We start from the raw sequence: 18,264 nt of genomic DNA, 5'->3' as shown, positions 1-18,264 counted from the left end.
ATTATTTTAATTATAAAACTGCTAATTCATGTTGAATTCACATATGGTATATTTCTATTCTCCACTACTAAACAAGATTCTCTTAGAATAATATATACACATTATATCAGAGTAGCCATTTTACCATGTCAGTCACTGGGTATTATAGACTAGGAGGATGACTTAAAATAGTACAATATAGTCCCCCAAATCCAGTGAGTAGGATGATATAGTAGAAGGAGCACTACGTTGAAGGTCAGAAATTGTGAAAATTCATTCCAGTTCGGCTACTAGAGGCAGTGTGGAGAAGTAGCTAGACTGCTGGTTTTGGAGTCAGAAAGATCTAAATCTCACCTCGGAGACTTACTCGTTATGTGACCTTTTCCTTATCTAAAAATTCAGAGAGTGGGATTTGATGGCTTCTAAAGATCCTCTCAACAAAAATCTAGAATTCTAAGATGCTACTTTTTACCTGATGGGTAAGTAGTCACTTTATTTCTCTAAAATTAGGGATTGGGGCTAGATTATTTCTGAGGTTATTTTTCAGTTCTAAATTTTATGACCCAGATTGCACAAGATTTTACTGACAAAAAATGATTCGGATTAAAAAGTAGAAAGATATAAATCTTAACTGACGTAGTGGAGCTTAATTGATTGGAGGTGTAAAAAGAGAAGAATTAAGTGGTTTGACATAGGACAAGGAATTTTTTTTAAGGTATCTGTGTAGGAAGAAGAGGAGGAAGAACAGAATTCTGGACTTCTGAATACTTGTGGCTCTAGTAAAACTACAATACTTGAAGACACCAGGCTACTTGATCTTTACAAATTTGACATTCTGAGCCCACAAAGTCAGTAGAAAAAGATACTTTGGGGTTCTTCGGGCAAGAGCAAATCTTAAGTAACTTTTAAGCCCCCTAAATGTCAACAGCCAATATAGAATTGGATCATCTAAACCAACCTCTTCATTTTGCAGATGAGTCTGTGTATTGATAGCATTTATTACGTGCCCACTATGTGCTAGGCCCCACACTAAGTGCTAGGGATACAAAGAAACACAAAATATAGTCCCTGACCTCAAATGATCTTACAATCTAATGGGGGAGACAAGATAGATATGTGAAAAGAGAAGATTATCAACAGAGGAAAAACACTAGCACTAAGGGGAACTGGAAAAGGTTTCCTGTATAAAGTGTAATTTTTGCTGGGACTTGAAAGAAGTCAGGGAAGGCAAGAGGCAGAGATAAGGGAGAAAGTGAGGATAAAAGTCACAAATAAATTTATATATGTAGATCAAAGTAATACAGGTAGGAGACATCTTTTGGGAGTGAAAATAAGAAGGTTGGTCAAGGGGATAGAAGTCATTCAAGACCATTTTTAAAGTGCCTGCCATGCACTAGGCACTGTGCCAAGTACTCATTGGTCAGAGAAGTAGGAGAAGAAAAAGCAAAATCAAGTTACAGAAGACAAAGGAAATTTTAAAAAGGAGTAGTTAGATCAGAAAGACCAAATGTCACAAAATCAAGACGAGGACAAAAGTCCAAAAAACTGTGGTATAACAAACCCAAGTAAAAAAATGATCTCAAAAACATCTTTGTTAATGTATATGGTGCCTTAAGGTTATTCTTTTCCTATGGATAGACAATGTCACTTCTGAAAAACTAATCCTACTCAACTCATTCAAATTTAGGGCCTACTTCACTAAATATTTACCAAATGAAGACAACATACACCTCCAGAAATGTATTTGAAACGTGTTCTTTTGCAAAATATTAAATAAAAAAGTTACCATAGCAGTGTCTGGGTTGTAGTTATCAATTTGTTCCAATGTATTTAGATTTTTATTACCAAGTGCAATTTGAAAGGCAGTGGTATCATCAATATATCTAAGTCATTTAGATTAAGGAAAAGTATTGAGCCTCATTATCTACTACAGAAAATTCTGTAATGCAGAAGGTTGCTATCTGCATTGACTGTAACTGAAAACCCTATAAATATGACAAAAATCACAAGCTTAATATACATAACAATATTGCTTTCTTATACCAAGTTCTTGTTCATTTATTTACATGAGTGAGATGAAGGAGGCAGGAAAGCAAGGATATCCTGGAGAATGTTTTGTCAGGCTCTAGAGCCCTGGGGGACCAAATGGAAAAGGATAATGCAGGTCTCTCCTACTGTATCCCCACACCCTCAAATACCTCCCTCAGTCACCTTAGTTGCCATGCTACTAAAAATCAACATTGCCTTTGATATGTATGAACTATGTCAATGACTCCAGGCCTACATAATATTACTTTCAAGTTTGCCTTCATTTTTAAAAATGTTACATGTCCAATTCCAAGTAAAAGCAAAAATGATTCATATGCTGCTGTTGATAAGTGATTATTTATAAACCAAAAGCTCCCTCTAAAATGTTTCCCTTAAAGAGTAACTAAAACAAAAAAGATTTATGAATTGAAAAAATAAAAGACCTAACTTCTCTTATGTTAGAATGGTGCAATGAAAACATTATCATAAAAGTATATATAATAAATATGCATAATATAAGTAATAAATACAACAAATAAAATAAATGTATGATAAATATACATGAAAGCATATACTATAAAAGAAGCACAAAGAAAATTTCCACCACTCAGTTCACAAAGGATACTGCCCTGCATAGTGCAGAGTATCTGGATCAATGTCATCTTCATAGGCATTAAGAGGAACAAGTTTCCTTTGGATGGGATCAAAAACTAGCTGATAAAGAAAAGTATTGTTGGCTCGAATAAATCCCTCAATATACTCTTCTGGTACTGTTATATTCATCTTAAGATAGTGCCCAATTTTCTTGATAACCTAATAGTGGACATCAAAATATTACTCATGAATTATCTTCAATTAAACAAGAAAACAATGCCACATTCTCCAAATACCTCTGAGGTTTTTAAATAGTATATTTTATTGTAACTCTGGGAAGGATAAGAAAACAAAAATAACATTTACCCTCAGTTTCCATTTCTTCAATAAACAAATTAATATTTTTTTAAAAAATCTCCACACCCAAAAGCTCTTAGGTAAAAAACAGTCAACTCAAAGACTATTAGCACTGTCTTAAATAGTAAAACTTCTTTAGTGGATAAAGAGATAGGTGAATTTAGTTAGAATTTAGATAGAAAAATTAATAAATCACAATTTTTATAAAGGTAAGAAAAAAGAGCAAAGAAAGGATCTGTATTTAGAACGGAATCAATTCTATCCTTGACTCTACAGAGTTATCTACCATTAGTCCTTTCAGTAATTGTATACCCCATTTTTTGTAAACAAAAAATACTTCACCTCAAACTCAGGCATACGTTAATGGCTATTCCAATGCATAAGGTCATTACCTATTGATAATTAATACATAATATTAACAAGGGAAATGATATAGGTTATCAATACAATGATCCGGACCTATGACTTCATCAGAGTAGGGAACTTTTCAGTCAGGAAATCACTCTTCTAATGTTCTACTAATTGCTTAGTAACAGGCAAATGATCTGTAAATTACAGACTTACAAAGTGTCCTGGAAAGGGGGTTAAATGACTTGCCCAGGATCATATAGCAGCATATGTCAATAGGCTTGAACCCAGAAAGTCTTGATTCCAAGGCGCTAAGGAGCTCATCATAATGCCTCTCAGATGTACTGGGACATTTAAAGTTTATCTTCCTTCAACTGGTTTATTCTAAAAATAAACTGATCTCAGATCGAAGTGAGTACAATGGTGCATACCTTTATAATATCAGGATTGTTTGCTGTTTTTAGTAGTTTGCAAGCCTTGGCTAAGCCAATTCCATGGAGTGATGAGAGATAATCACAGCCTGACAGAATGCACATGTAACGAAACTTTTCTTCAGTGAACACATCCCCAAGCTGCCTACACATTCCTAGTCGAGCCTGATCAATTTCCAATCCATTTCCAAGCTTGTCCATTTTTAAAATCACCTTGGGTGAGGTGGAAGGAAAAAAATTGTTAATCTTCAAACGGTCATTTTTCAACAGATCATCTTTTTATTACCCTACTTATGGCAATTATTTTAAGAATTCTCATTTAAACCTCATTCACAATACCACCAAAATGCAGAAAGGGAAATCGAGGGACAAAAGTGACAGGCTTTGGGATACACAGCTGGTGCCTTAGCTAGGACTAGAATCCATGTACTGACTCATCTAGTATTCCTTAAATCTTACCATGCTCATTCTCTTCTTACCTCACAGGATTACAGTGAAGAGCAAATAAGATATGTTTTTTAAAACATTTTAAAAAACACAAAATATCATAAGATAGAGCTAACAGAGCTTAAACCTTGAGAATTTACTAGGAAAAGCATCAAAATTATACTAATTCTCGAGCAAACAAGATTAAAGTACAAAGAATTATTCTGAATTTTCCTCGATAGATACTTTAAATGACGGTATTAAATCAAGTAATTCTCTTCAATATTCATACTATCAATCTTGGCAATAAAAACCTTCTTAGGAAGATTTTTAAATACCTTTTTACACCCAAAAGCTAGAAGATCAGAGTCCTCCGTGATTATAGCATGTACAATCCCAGTTTTATTAAGGTAGGCCAACTGTGCATCAGCTTCATATGGAGCAACTATGCAATCCACGCCCTGGGACCGTGCAGCCTAAACAAAGAGATTAGTGTCAAGAGCCAGCAAAGGACTATGCACCTACCTGCTCCTCAATACTGATTGCATCAATAACTATAAAAATTCAATGTTCAAGTTGTACTAGATGATTTTAGAGTTAGAAGGGAGCTGAGAGGCTATAGTATAGTACACAGTAGTACAGTACATCTAGTATAATTCCTATCAAACACAAGATCATTTTATTATCAGTCTAGATATCAATATATTTGTAATTTTTAAAGAATTTCCTTTGGAGTAAAAATTGTCCATATTTGGTGTTTGCAGAAGGAAATTCCTTTTTCTATCACCAATAATTAAGAAATTGAAGGAACATATGTTTGAGAAAAAGGGAAATTACTACATATATGCTCTTTTTTTAAAAAATGAAATAAAAAGTTGTTTCTCATTATTCAACTTACAAATAAACTTCTAAAAAAGCAGATAAAAAGAGCTTCTTGGTGCCAGATAGCCCACTCTTTTCCCAGGGCACAAGACCCCAGACAGCCTTCTCCACTTGGACAAGCAAGTTTCCAAAAATATTCCATTTCATTTACACTTTGTCCTAATCCTTAGAACTTAACTCTAAGGTGGTATGTTACACTGGTAATTTTTGTGTAATAACTCTAATTTGTCCTTGTAGCTTTAATGCACAACACAGAGCCTCACACAGATTAAGGGCTTAATAGATGTGTGCTAAATTTTTCTTTCTTCCTTGGATGCCTATCTTTCCAAGTCGGTTAAGAGAGTCCTTCTTTCCTAGAGGATGCTCCCAGGACATTTTTTATCTTCTTTTCTACTACCTTCACCCTCCAACAAATTCTGGCAGTTTATAGTTAATTTTAACTTTAAATCAGCATAATAACCCGTTTATTAGCAATAGTATAGCTTACTTTAATTACTTGGTGGGCCATGTTATGTGTGATATTGACAGAACGGGCAAAACATTCCCTGGCTTCTGCAATTTTTCCTTCTCGAAGGAGCTGTTTCCCCTTTTGAAGGTTGGTCTGACGTCTTCTGCAGGTGGAGATATTAGCCGTTTTCAATAACCTTCACAGTATGTGATATGTGCAACAACTTGAGGGTAGGTATAATGTCATATATTTCTTAAGAATCTTTCAAAAGCACAATAGCACAGCAAATAGCAAACATTCAATAAGTGCTTTTTAACTACAATAGTGCATATATCTCAGAGAAAAAAAATCACTTGATGTCATTTTTCTTTCAGGCAAGGAAAAAAACAAGACCCTAAATTAGTAAACCATCTTCCACAATGAATAATTTGCTATTTCTGGTAACGTTTCTGTTCCACTCTTGATTGCTTAATCTGGAATTGAATTCAGCCCAGTCAATAGAGAACAACCAAAGGACAAAGGCTCCCAAAATCAGAACTGAGGAAATAAATGAAGCATGGCAGGAGAAAAAAGAAAATACTAAAATACAGAAAGTCACTTACTCTCTTCGAGCCTTTTCTACTTCTTTTTTAGATGGTAAGGTACAACCATCAAATACCAAAATGGGCTTGATTCCATGGGATAAAAGCATATTTACAAATTTCATACAAAATGCTACATACCTGTAAAGACAAACAAAATAGCTTAGCACATATATTGTTAGCCTTAATATTGAAAACACAAAAAAAATCAAGTATTATTGAAAATAAAGGCTTTTTACTCAAAAGTCTATGCTATGCAAATTTATTTACATGTTGAGAAAATGATATGATTACGAACTATTACCTCATAAAACAGTGAAAATTAAAGGAAGAAAAGAATACGTAGAGAGTTTGAAGTTAACTAAACCAGACTGTTCCCAAAACATTTGACTAAATGCACATGAAATGGAACACATTTGCTGGCATTTCTACAGCAATATATAATCACTGAAGACAGTGGAACACATCAATTTTATACCATATGCCAGATGTGCTAGTTATCTGAAGAAGCAGAAATGGCACTTATATATCATATACACATAAGAAACCGCTAATGAGAATGCTTACTTGCTGTTCCCCACACACACATTCCATTTCCCATCTCCAAGTCTTTGCACATGCTGTACTTCAAAGTCAAGAATGATCTTCTTTCTCACCTTTATCTCCCTCTTGGAATTTCTAGTACCACTACAAGGTTAACTCAAGTGCCACCTACTATATGAAGCAGTTCCTGATCCTGCAATTGTTAATGCTCTCCCTCCAATTAGTTTCTATTTTCTTAATGTACTTTATATTAACTGTGCACATGTTGTTTCTCCCAGCAAAATGTAATGTCCTTGAGGTCATGGACAGTTTTCATTTTTGTCTTTATATCTCCAGAGTCTAGCACTTAATAAATGATTGCTGACTCGAATTGCTGAATGTAATTTAAAAAGCATTTAGGGACTGAAGATATCTCAATGAATATAAGCTTTCTCCATCTCTCCCTGAACCCTCTCCACAAACAAACCCATAGATAATATTAAAGAAAGAAAAAAGATAAATGCGAGTAGCTTTGGGACATGATGGATAAAGTGCTGAGCCTGGAGTCAGGAAGACCTGAGTTCAAATCCAGCCTCAGACACTCAATAGCTATGTGACCTTGGACAAGACATTTAAACCTGTTTGCCTCTGTTTCCTCATCTATAAAATGAGCTGGAGACAGAAATGGCAAACCACTCCGGTATCTCTACCAAGAAAACCCCAAATAGGGGCACAAAGAGTTGGTCACAACGGAACAACAAAGATTGTAAGGTGTTTAAATGCACATTATTTAATTTTACCCTCACCAACTTATGAAGTAGGTATTATTATCCCCATTTTATAGACTAGAAAATTGAGCCTCAGAGAAATCAAATAATTAGTAAGCATTAGAAATGGAAATTAGAAATAGAAACTGACCTGAAGTCTCTCCTGACTGCCATTTAAATACACTATACCATGCTGCCTTTCTCAATGTGTCTATGTACTGCAAAGTTAAGCCTGAAGATATGAGAAAAGAACAGGAAGCTTTTTGTGGACAATTTTCCACAGCTCTTAAGAGCTTCAGTCACACAACCTTACATGTGTTCTCTTACCTCCCTCCTCTAATCCTTCTGGCTACAAAAATAACTTTTCTTACAAAGATCTAGTACTCTGTGCAAATATCTTCAGTATGCTCCCTATTCCCTACCCAGTAAAGTTCAGACTCCTTGCTCAGGACATTAAAGATTAAAAGTCTTCCACAATATGGCATCATCCTACATTTTCAATCTCATCTTACTTTAGGTTAGGGAAGGAAAAAGCATTTACTAAGCACCTATTATATGCTAGGCTTGGTGCTAAATGCTTTATAAATATTAACTCAGTAGCACCTACCTCACTTATAAGGTAGTTGTTATTATTATCCCTATTTTACAGTTGAGGAAACTGAGGCAGATAGCAGTTAAGTGACTTGCCCGAGGTCACACAGCTAGTAACTATCTAAAGCCTGATGTGACTACGGATCCAATCTGCCTCTATTATTACTCCTTTCTATGTATTGTAGTGAATGTGGTTTGTAGAGAAACTAGACAATCTTACTGCCTGGACACACACTGAACTATCATGTCTCTGTTCCCTTGGAATATTCCCCATCTTTGCCTGTTGAACCTACATTTTAAAAGTACTTCCTCTAGGAAATCTTCCCTGATTCCTTACATAGGACTTTGGTTTTGAAGTTCTCTACTGTGCTTACATAATATAGTTATCTGTTTAATATTTTATCCCTTATTAAACTATCAGATTTATAAGAACATGCACCATTTATTGTTCAGTTGTGTCCAACTCTTCATGACCCCATTTGGGGTTTTCTTGGCAAAGATGCTGGAGTAAGTTGCCATTTCCTTCTCCAGCTCATTTTACAGAAAAAGAAACTGATGCAAACAGGCTTAAATGTTCAAGGTCACAAGCTAGTAAGAGTCTGAGGCCAGATCTGAACTCAAAAAGATGAATCTTCCTGATTCCAAGCCTGGCATTCCACCTATTGTGCCACATAGCTTCTCAAATACAGGGACTATACTGTAGCTAAGTTAGTCTCTACCAGCTTGCATTCTTTGCTTAGTATGCCCCTTATGTTTGTCTAGTTTATTGATTTCCTTTCCTTCTTCACCTTTAGGGTGTGAAAGCACTAGTCAAAAAGCACATGAAGCAACAATGAATATGAATAATCCAGAAATGCTGATAGCTTGCCAACAAACAATAATTCATATGTGATAATTCAGCAATATATGAAGTGAACTTAAAGATCCTCAAAAGGACTTTAAATTAAACATTAAAAACCATTTCCTGTGTTTCACAGCCCTTCCCATTAGTAATACATTACTCTAGCAAACATGTAAGCTCTTAGCATCTGGAGATTTTCTGTTTGTTTTTGTGTAACACATCTTCCATGGTAGTAACATAGCATGTATATTGATAAGCAAAGAAGCATTCAACAGAGATAGCTTTTGTTTATTTCCATCAAGGAATCTTGTATAATCTTAACATCATATATGGGAGATATCTTGTTTAAAGAATGCCTTTAAAGTTGTGCTGTGTCCTACCACATCAAATATTTTGTTGGGGGTGGGAGGTTTGGCCAATAAACAATACATATAGTAGGATCTTTTATTTCTATACTTTAGTTGGATGACTATGAAGCTGTTAAGAGCTGTGGAAAACTATCCACAAAAAGCTATCTGTTTTTTTTCTCCTATCTTCAAAGTTAACTTTGAAGTACTTGGTCACATTGCAAAAGGCAGCAGGAGAGACTTCAGTTCAATTTCCATTTCTAATGCTTCCTAATTATTTGACTTTTCTGAGATTCAATTTTCTAGTCTATAAAATGGGTATAATAATACCTACTCTATATTTGAGTCTGGAAATAATAGAGAGTCCCTGGCGTTTTATGACATGGTCAGACTTACACTTTAGAAAAGTCTAGTGAAGGTTAGATTATTAACCTGAGGAGATACTTGAGGTAGAGAGACCAGCTAGAAGGCAATAGCAGTAGTCCAGGTGAGAGGTGATAAAGGTTTGACCTAGGGTTGTAATTATGTGAATGGGAACCAGTAGAGTTTATGAGAGATGTTATGAAGATAGAAAAGACAAGATTAGGCAACATATTGGACATGTGGAATTGGTGAGGAAGGAAGAGCTAATGATGATACTGAAGATTCAAGCTCAGGTGACTAGGAGAATGGTGCCTTCAACAAAAAAAACCCATTCAATGTTACAACTTAAAGAAAATGATATCATCCTTTGTAATTAAGTAATAACCAATAAGTACAAAAATAGATCAATTCATACTTACTGATCAGTAGGTTCACCTTTGGCTAACTTCTCAGCACAAGCAAAGGCTCCTTTGTGAAGCCAACAGTATGTATCCACAGCCACCACCTGCCCTTTATACTTCTTTATATGGATGGGTTCAGAAGCATCTTTGATAAACTGAAGCAAACCGTGTATCCCCATCCTGCCAGTTATATCGCATAATAAAGAAAGATGAAAGTTGAAAGAGGGAAAATTTTAAAATATATACTGCACTTACCAAAAAAAAGTTCAAAAAAATACAAGAAGGAAGTCCGGTTGCCATTTAAAAAAACAACTTATTTTCTGGACTTCTGAAAATTATCAGTGTTGAAATGTGTTAAAAGGGCTTCCCTTTCCCAAGTGGGCTCTACTAGTTCCATAGGGATGAGGACTGGTTGTATGATTTCCTTTGTTAAAGGGAACATGCTCGGGAGGAAACTGCGGGGTGGGGGTGGAACTTTCTCTGCAGCTAGTCTTAGAGAGATGCCTAGAGCCCTGGGAAGTGAGATCATTTGTCCGAGGCACCCAGCCCACATGTATCAGAAGAGCTCAGGTCTTCCTGAGCTCTGGGGCCAGACTGTCTCTCCTATTAAGAGTTGTGCTAAATCCATTATGTATGTATGTAGATATACACACGATGGAATTTATGTGTCTTCACACAGAGACACACACATATAGATAGATATAGTTTATTTCCCATATCCGTAGATGAGATATTACATCTGATTTTATATTTACATACATTTATAATTTACATTTACGTTCTCAGGACTGATCCAAGGGTTTCTCCGCCCCCACTGTCCGGCCCAGGACCAGGCACCACTTCGCACTCCAGCTAGGCCTCAGACGGCTAAGGCTTGGACACAGAGCTTTAGATCCCACCACCCCCAGAACCGGCCCAGGTTAAGGGACTTTCCTGGGGTCCCAGGGCTGGGTCGTGACTCAGGTCGTTCCGACAGCAGGTCCTGCGCTCTCTGCCCTGGGTCACCAGGCCTCCCCCGGCCAGAACCGGACGTCCCAGAGCCCCGCACTGAGGTGTCCCGGGCAGGACAAGTTACCGGGGCCGGCCTTCACCTTCGCCCCCTGCCCCCAGCCCCAGGGTGACCCGGAGCGCCGGGACCGGACAGTCCCTCTCCGCGCTTGTGGTTCCGTCCCAGTCTCTCACCTTCTCGCAGTCCGGCACCGGTACCGAGGACTGGGCACCGGCTCGGCAGAGATTCACAACTAGGCGCCAAAATACCACGATCCACTTTCAATTTACGCGCGTCCAAGAGCAGGAGGGACACCGCCCCTAACGGAAGTGACGTCAGGCGCCGCCGGCGAATCATTTTCTAGTTTCTCCGCACGTATCTCTTTTGGCCTCACGTGGGTCACTGCTTTGCTGTCAATCTTCTCTCTTCTGTCTCCTTGTCCACCTGGATCAGCATTCTATTTAAGTCGGGAGATTTCACTTCGGTTAGAAGGCGGCATTATTTAGTCTCTGGAGGTCGGGGGGGGGGGGGGGGAGGGGCGAAATTAGCACTCCTGAAAGAACCCGAATGGCCTCTTGGGAACTGTAGTTTTCAGCTGCGCGGGGGCTTCTGGTAGTTGTAGTCCCTCTCATAAAATCCCTGTCAGTCAAGTAGATGAAAGAAACCCGGTTGCAGGTGGGTGCATTTAAAGTAGAGCCCGCAGCGGCTCATTTGTATTTAGGGTTTTCTTTTTTTGGTTTGTTTGTTTTTAGACAAAACAAAGCAAAAAAGCCCAAACCCAAAAAAGAATTGGGTGCTCCGCTGTACTCATCACTTCTCCATCTAGAAATGTGTGCGCGCTGGTTAACAACAGGCTCCCCAGAAAAAAAATGCACTTTTAAGTTTAGTCTGCCTTCGTCAACCTTTGCTCAGCCGCCTTCAACACAAATCAAGCCTTCATTTGTAGTGTTTGAAATCGAACGGCTGGCTGCCAGCGCATTAAACCATCTGTACTTGAGCAGCTCAGTCTTGGAGAAAGGCGGTCGTGGCAGAACTTGAATCCGGGGCCCCTGTTTTCTGCCCTCCGCGCTGCGCGGCCTCTCTCTACGCCAGGTGCCCTGAGACCTTTACCTTCCCAACCGCAGCCTCAGGACCTGGGTGTGTCCGCAGAGCGGAGGCTCGGTAACGGGGCAGCTAAGAGTCTACAGGAGTGGGACTTCATCTGGAACACGGGAGGTTAACGGGGTGGAGAGCTGGAAGGGACTCCAGCTGGGCAGATGTGAAAGCTGTGGTCCAGCAGTTAAGCAACTTAACCTGGGTCACGCAGGTGGCACGCAGGTGATCCGGAGCTGAAGGCTGCCCTCCGGGCTCTCGCCACTCTAAGGGCACATCAGCCAGGTCACCCTCCTGTTCGGTTCACTGCATTGGCTCCCTAGCATTACCGGGATCAAATCCTCCTCCCTGCCCGCCTTTCCAGTTTTCCTACTTGGTCTCTCTCCCTTCCTCCCCAATCCAGTGACACGTGCTCCTTGCTGTTCCTGGCACAAGACATGCCATCTCCTGTTCCTCATTCCTGGAATTCTTTCCCTCCTTTCTGTCTTCTGAACTCTTTGGCTTCCTTAAAATTCCAGGTAAATCCCATCAAGATGTCTTTCCTACTCTCCCTTACTACTATTGCCTTCCTTTTATTATTTCCAGTTTATCCTGTATATAACTTCTTTGTACTTAGTTGTTTGCATATTGTCTACCCTGTGAATTTCTTGAGAGCAACTTTTATTTTTTTTTTATTTTTGCCTTACTTGTTATCCCCACTGCTTAGCACTGTCTGCCGGGCATGTTGTTGTTCAGTTGTTTCAGTTGTGTCCAACTCTTCATGACCCCATTTGGGTTTTTCTTGGTAGAGATACTATGGTGGGTTTGCCATTTCCTTCTCCAGCTCATTTATAGGTTAACAGGGTTAAGTGACTTGTCCAGGGTCACGTAGCCAGTAAGTGTCTGAGACCACATTTGAACTCAGATCTTTCTTACTCTAGGCTCAAGTTTTATTCATTGTGTCACCTAGCTGCCCCCCTGGTACATAATAGGTGCTTAATAAATGCTTAGTAGCAGATTTATTGTATCCTGATCCTATAATCTAAATCTGTAATCTAGGGTTCTTTCCAGGGCAGCACACAATAGGATGCCAGATGTTTCAGTATAGTTTTTTTTTTTTTACCCCCAACATGAAACAGAGAGAATGTTTTAAACAAAAAGGGGGCTGGTCTACAGCTGCTGTCCCAGATAGATTAGCCAGTTAGGCTGATAGCTCCCAAATGCCACTCTTGTATGATATCTTCATCCTTCCCTACTTCCCAGGGGCCAGTTATATCAGTGAACAAGTTCTTTTATTGCTAGAGCGACAAATTAATAAATTCAGAAATTCTAAGGATGATAAAAACTCCTCATCATGACTTATAGGATCTCATTTAATTGCCTTGCTTCATGATTACCAATTATTTTAGGCAGTAAGGTATGTGGATGAGAGAAATATAAACTTAAGCAAAAGGTCTCTCAAAGTGATAATAGACTATGGAGGCCAATATTTAGCATCTTGAACAATCTGAAGAGTGATATCTGTATCCTACAGTAAATGTAAGTGGGTGACACAGAAACTTTAATTGTGGGCTTGGGGGCTTAGTCATGCCATAGACATGGCATAATTACCATAATCATCCTTTATTACACTCTTCATGTGCGGGCATGAAATGCACCATTCTCTAGGAAGTTACAGTGTGCAGAGCTGATGGAGAACAATGCTACACCAGATGGACAGAAAGGGACAGTTCAAGGACTGTGTGAAATCCAACCTAAAGCAAAGAAACGTACATCAATATGTCAGTGATCTAACAGAGCAGCCAAAGACAGACTGCTTAGGGGGCAGAAACCCAAGATGGAAAGGCTTAGCTTAAACAAAGGAGTCACATTGACTCTCAGGCTAAGAGACCCTTGTGAATGAGTGCCTAGCCCTCAGGAAGTAGCCTATCTCAAAATCTGTCTATCATGAATTCCTGACCACTGACTGGTCTTTCAGCCATATTAGTCCACAAGGGATATTACCCTGCCAACAGCACCTTTTGTAAATACAGAGGACTAATAGATCTTCTATCCTGCCATTGAAAAATCTAATAAATGTTTACCAGATATCTGAGGCCAGTTCTTTTCATTGTTCTCATATATCTCATATTAACATATTTTGTTGATAACTCATTGTCCTAAAGGAACGTTGGAGTTTTAGATTTAATAATAATGTTCATTCTTTCTCTTCCTCTAGTCATTTGAAAACTTTTCTTCTGGTCTTTCTAGCTGTTTCACTATGAACCATCTCAGTATATTAATAGCTATTTACTTCCTTTTTAATTACTCTGAACTTTACCAACACCAGGAAAATGAACACTTCAATAAAGAACATAAAGAGAGAATTACATATGAAATCACAAATCTTAAAATGTAAAGTTGTTTTAAAAAATTATTAATACATATAATCCATTCATTACCTTAGCTCCAAAGATGCTTCATTTTTCTGGACCTGCTAATTTCCCATCTTTATTCTCTTTAAAAACTCCACTGATGTTCTTTTCTTTCTGCCTTTTTTTTTTTTTTTTGGCATATTCTATCCCCCACCCCCACCCCCAAGAAACAAAACTCTAAACTAAACCAAACCTTCTCTCCCTATTCACTGGCTCATTCTCAACTGTTCACAAACATGCCCATGTCTCCCCCATCTTGAAAAAAAAACAAACCTTTACTTGATCCTTCCAATCCCATTTTCTCTATCTCTTCTGCCTTTCATAGCTAAACTCTTCAAAAAGGTGGCATACAGTAAGTGTCTCTACTTTCTCTCTTCTCACCATCTGGCTTCTGGTCTTATCATCCCATTGAAACCTCTCTTCAAAGGTATCAACAATCTCATAGTTGTGAAATCCGGCAGCTTTTTCTCAGTCATCATTTTTCTTCATCTCTCTGCTGCTTCTGACACGGTTGATCACCTTCTCCTCCCTGATACCCTCTTCTGTCTAGATTGTTCAAGCCACCACTTTTTTTAGGTTGTCCTCTTATCCATCTGACTACTCCTTAATCTCCTTTGCTGGAAAAGGCCTCTAATTATAGGTATCCTTCAGGGTTCAGTTCTGGACCCTCTTCTCTTTTCCCTCCATTTTACTTGGTGATCTCATCAACTCCCGTGGATTTAATTACTGTTTCTATGCTGATGATTCTACCTATCCTGCCCCAACCTCTCTGCTGACCTCAAATCTCACATCTTCAGCTACCTCTCAGACATCTCAAACTAAATATCCAGTAGACATCTTAAACTAAACATATCCAAAGCAGAACTCATCGTCTTTCCCCCTACACCTTCCCCTCCTCCTACCATCTCCGTTGCTGTAGAGGGCAATACCATCCTCCTAATCCCTTGGGCTTGCAATCTAGGAGTTATCTTGGGCTCCTCACCATCTCTCACCCCCATATATAATCTGTAGCCTTCTGGTTTCACCTTTGCAACATCTCTTGAATATTCCCCGGCTATCCTCTGACACTGCCACGACTCTAGTGTAGGCCCTCATCTCCTTACATCCTTGCAGTACCCTGCTGGTGGGTTTGCCTGCCTCAAGTCTTTCCCCACACCAAAATGATCTTCCTAAAGCACAGGTCTGACTATGTTGCTCCTGACTCAGTAGATTGCAGTGGTTCCTTATTGCCTTCAGGATCAAATACAAAATCCTCTCCCTGACATTTAAGGCCTTCCATAACCTAGCCCCTTCTTACCTTCCTTGGCATCTTACCCCTTGCTCCTGGCCATGTCCTCTTCAACCTCCTCACAGTTCCATGGACAAGACATTACCTCTTTCATCTCTGAGCATTTTCTCTGGCTGTCTCCCATGCCTGAAATTATCTCTCTCCTCATCTCAGCCTACTGGTTTCCCTGACTTCCTTAAAGTCTCAACTAAATCATCTTATTCTATAGAAAGTCTTTCCCCACCACTCTTATTTCTAGTTCCTTCCTTCTGTAAATTATTTCCTATTTATCCTGTATATAATTTGTTTGTGTGTATGTGTTGTATTAGATGGTAAACTCCTTGAGAAGAGGGACTGTCTTTTGTCTCTTTTTGTATCCCCAGTTCATAAATAGGAGGTGATTTATTGATTGATTGACATAGCTACCTTTTCTCTCCACTTTGTCATGTGCAAAGAAAGTTTATAGTTCATTTCCTTTTTTGTGGGGGAAGCTTGATTTTGGGAAATTCTGGTTATAGGAAGCATTGATCTTTGTAAAATGATGCTTCAATCATTAAGGAATCCCTGAAGGGTCAAGTGACCCCTCTGTGGATGGAGATTGTGGCAATATAAAGGACTTCAATGATTAACAAAGAAAACATAGCCATCAATTACCAAAATTTGTATTTTCCATAGCCTCTTTTTGGAGTAAAGTTTATTGATATCCTTTTTGGGGGTATATATCTGGATATATTCTACTTCCTTTCCCACCCTCTGCCACTATTACTTAGTAAACTTTCTCTTGTAATAATGAATGAATGAACCAATGATAAAACATTTATTAAAGGCTTATTATGTGCCAAGGACTATGCTAAGAGTTGGGGACCCAAATGGAAAACACAAGACAATTCTAGTTCGGGGAGCTTACGCTTTAGCCAACACATATAAAAAAGATCTATTTCAGGCGCTCTGGAAAGACCAAGAAGACTTATGGGTGGTACAGAAGGAATAGCAAAGGCTGGGGTACTTAGTGCGCATCAGCAGATCAGAAGGCAATACCCAGGGATATGAAGAGGGTATGCAGTAGGGATGATGGTAAGGCCCAGACGACCAAAGTATGAAGTGGCAGGGGTCATAGGGTCATAATATCACAGATTTAGAAGTTGAAAGGATCTTAGACATCATTAAGTCCAACTCCCTTATTTTACAGATGGAAAAATTAAGGTGCAGAGAGAGGAAGTAACTTGCTTGGGGCCACAAAATTAATAAATACCTAAGAGAGTAGTTTGACATTTGTCTTGTCTCCAAGTCCAGGTTCCTGGAGATCCTCTAGGTCAGTGTTAGCAAATGCAAATGGACTTAGAAAACCACAAATTAACATTATCTGTGTTGTTTTGTATATTTTGGTAAATATTTTCAAATTATATTTTTTTCTGGTGTGAGTGAGTTTGATATCTCTTTTCTAGCTCCCCAGAAGGCTTATGGGTTGGTGCCTCCAAGAGCATCTAGGATGTATGTTTAATTGTTCCATATGAGATCTGAAATGAAAACTAGTTAAAGAAAACCAACCTAGCTATCACATCTGAGTATATGTAGCGTTTTACTCCTATAGTTCCCCCAACCACTAACAAAAGGAAGGAAATACATTTCCTTTTTTCTTTTCCTGGCCAAGATTGGTTGTTACATTCACGGAATTTTATTTTATTGTTCTTTTTGTAAAAAATTATTTTAGTTACTATGTAGTCATAAATAATTTTTTCATTCACTCAAGTAGCATTCATTAAATGCCTATTGTATTCTGGGTGCTATGCTATGTCCTGAGGATACAAAAAAGGTAAAAAAGTTACCACTCTTGCAGAACTCATGGACTGATAGAGGAGATAAAATGCAAACAACTATGTACAAACAAGATATATCTGTCTATAGACATCTATATACACTATATGCATATTATACACCTACATATACACATATATTCGTACACATGTGCACACACATATACACATGCATTTATATACATGCATGTATATGATAAATAAATTGAGGGTGGTCTCAGTGAGAAGGCACCAAAATTAAGCAAGACTAGGAAAGATTTGTTCTTTATTATACTTGCTTTTGGTGTTACCTGTTGGAATGAAGTGTATGCTGGGCTGGGATATTGAATTTCCATTATTTTTTTTTAAAAAATATTCACTTGAGGCAATAGAAGGACTGCTTAGCGAGGAGAAGTCTATATTCAATTGTCCTCTCCTTGTGTGATAATAATAATGAAAACATTTATATACCACTTGTTAAAGTTTGCAGAGCAATCTATTATCTCATTAAATCTTCATAACTCTGAGAGATAGGTGCTGTTATCCCTTTTTACAGGCAAAGGTTAAGTGACTTGCCCAAGGCCACATAGCTAGTTAGTGTCTGAAGTTAGTGTCTGAAGCTGAATTTGAACTCAGGTGCTGCTTGTCTATAAAAAAACAACAAAAACAAAAAACCTTGGGTACTGAAGTGACTGACTTTTAACCATTTTTATGTAATTTTCTTTTGTCTCAGGCTACCAATCTACATATTACATGTTAGAATGTGCTGTTTTTGTCTTTTTAGTGTAATATATCAGTGCTTTCTCTGAATTGCTATCATGAAAT

At 38.2% G+C, this 18,264-nt stretch overlaps 1 protein-coding gene across 1 annotated transcript in view; it reads right to left on the bottom strand.

Annotated features, from left to right (window-relative positions):
• Positions 1–11,225, bottom strand: part of EXO1 (exonuclease 1) — a 31,850-nt gene extending 20,625 nt beyond the window's left edge. Inside the window, exons 1-8 of the mRNA XM_072647588.1 lie at positions 11,089–11,225; positions 9,925–10,086; positions 6,096–6,215; positions 5,533–5,656; positions 4,502–4,639; positions 3,738–3,950; positions 2,633–2,820; positions 1,766–1,862 (exon numbers count right to left, since the gene is read on the bottom strand). Coding sequence (XP_072503689.1) covers positions 1,766–1,862; positions 2,633–2,820; positions 3,738–3,950; positions 4,502–4,639; positions 5,533–5,656; positions 6,096–6,215; positions 9,925–10,085 — 1,041 coding nt within the window. The 5' untranslated portion in view covers position 10,086; positions 11,089–11,225. The remainder of the gene's footprint in view (positions 1–1,765; positions 1,863–2,632; positions 2,821–3,737; positions 3,951–4,501; positions 4,640–5,532; positions 5,657–6,095; positions 6,216–9,924; positions 10,087–11,088) is intronic.
• Between the last annotated feature and the right edge of the window lie 7,039 nt (positions 11,226–18,264).

The sequence above is a fragment of the Notamacropus eugenii genome, chromosome 2 (assembly GCF_028372415.1).
Source record: "Notamacropus eugenii isolate mMacEug1 chromosome 2, mMacEug1.pri_v2, whole genome shotgun sequence".
Lineage (NCBI taxonomy): Eukaryota > Metazoa > Chordata > Mammalia > Diprotodontia > Macropodidae > Notamacropus > Notamacropus eugenii.
The sequence above is the reverse complement of the archived record's forward strand: the minus strand, read 5'-3'. Positions and strand labels throughout refer to the sequence as shown.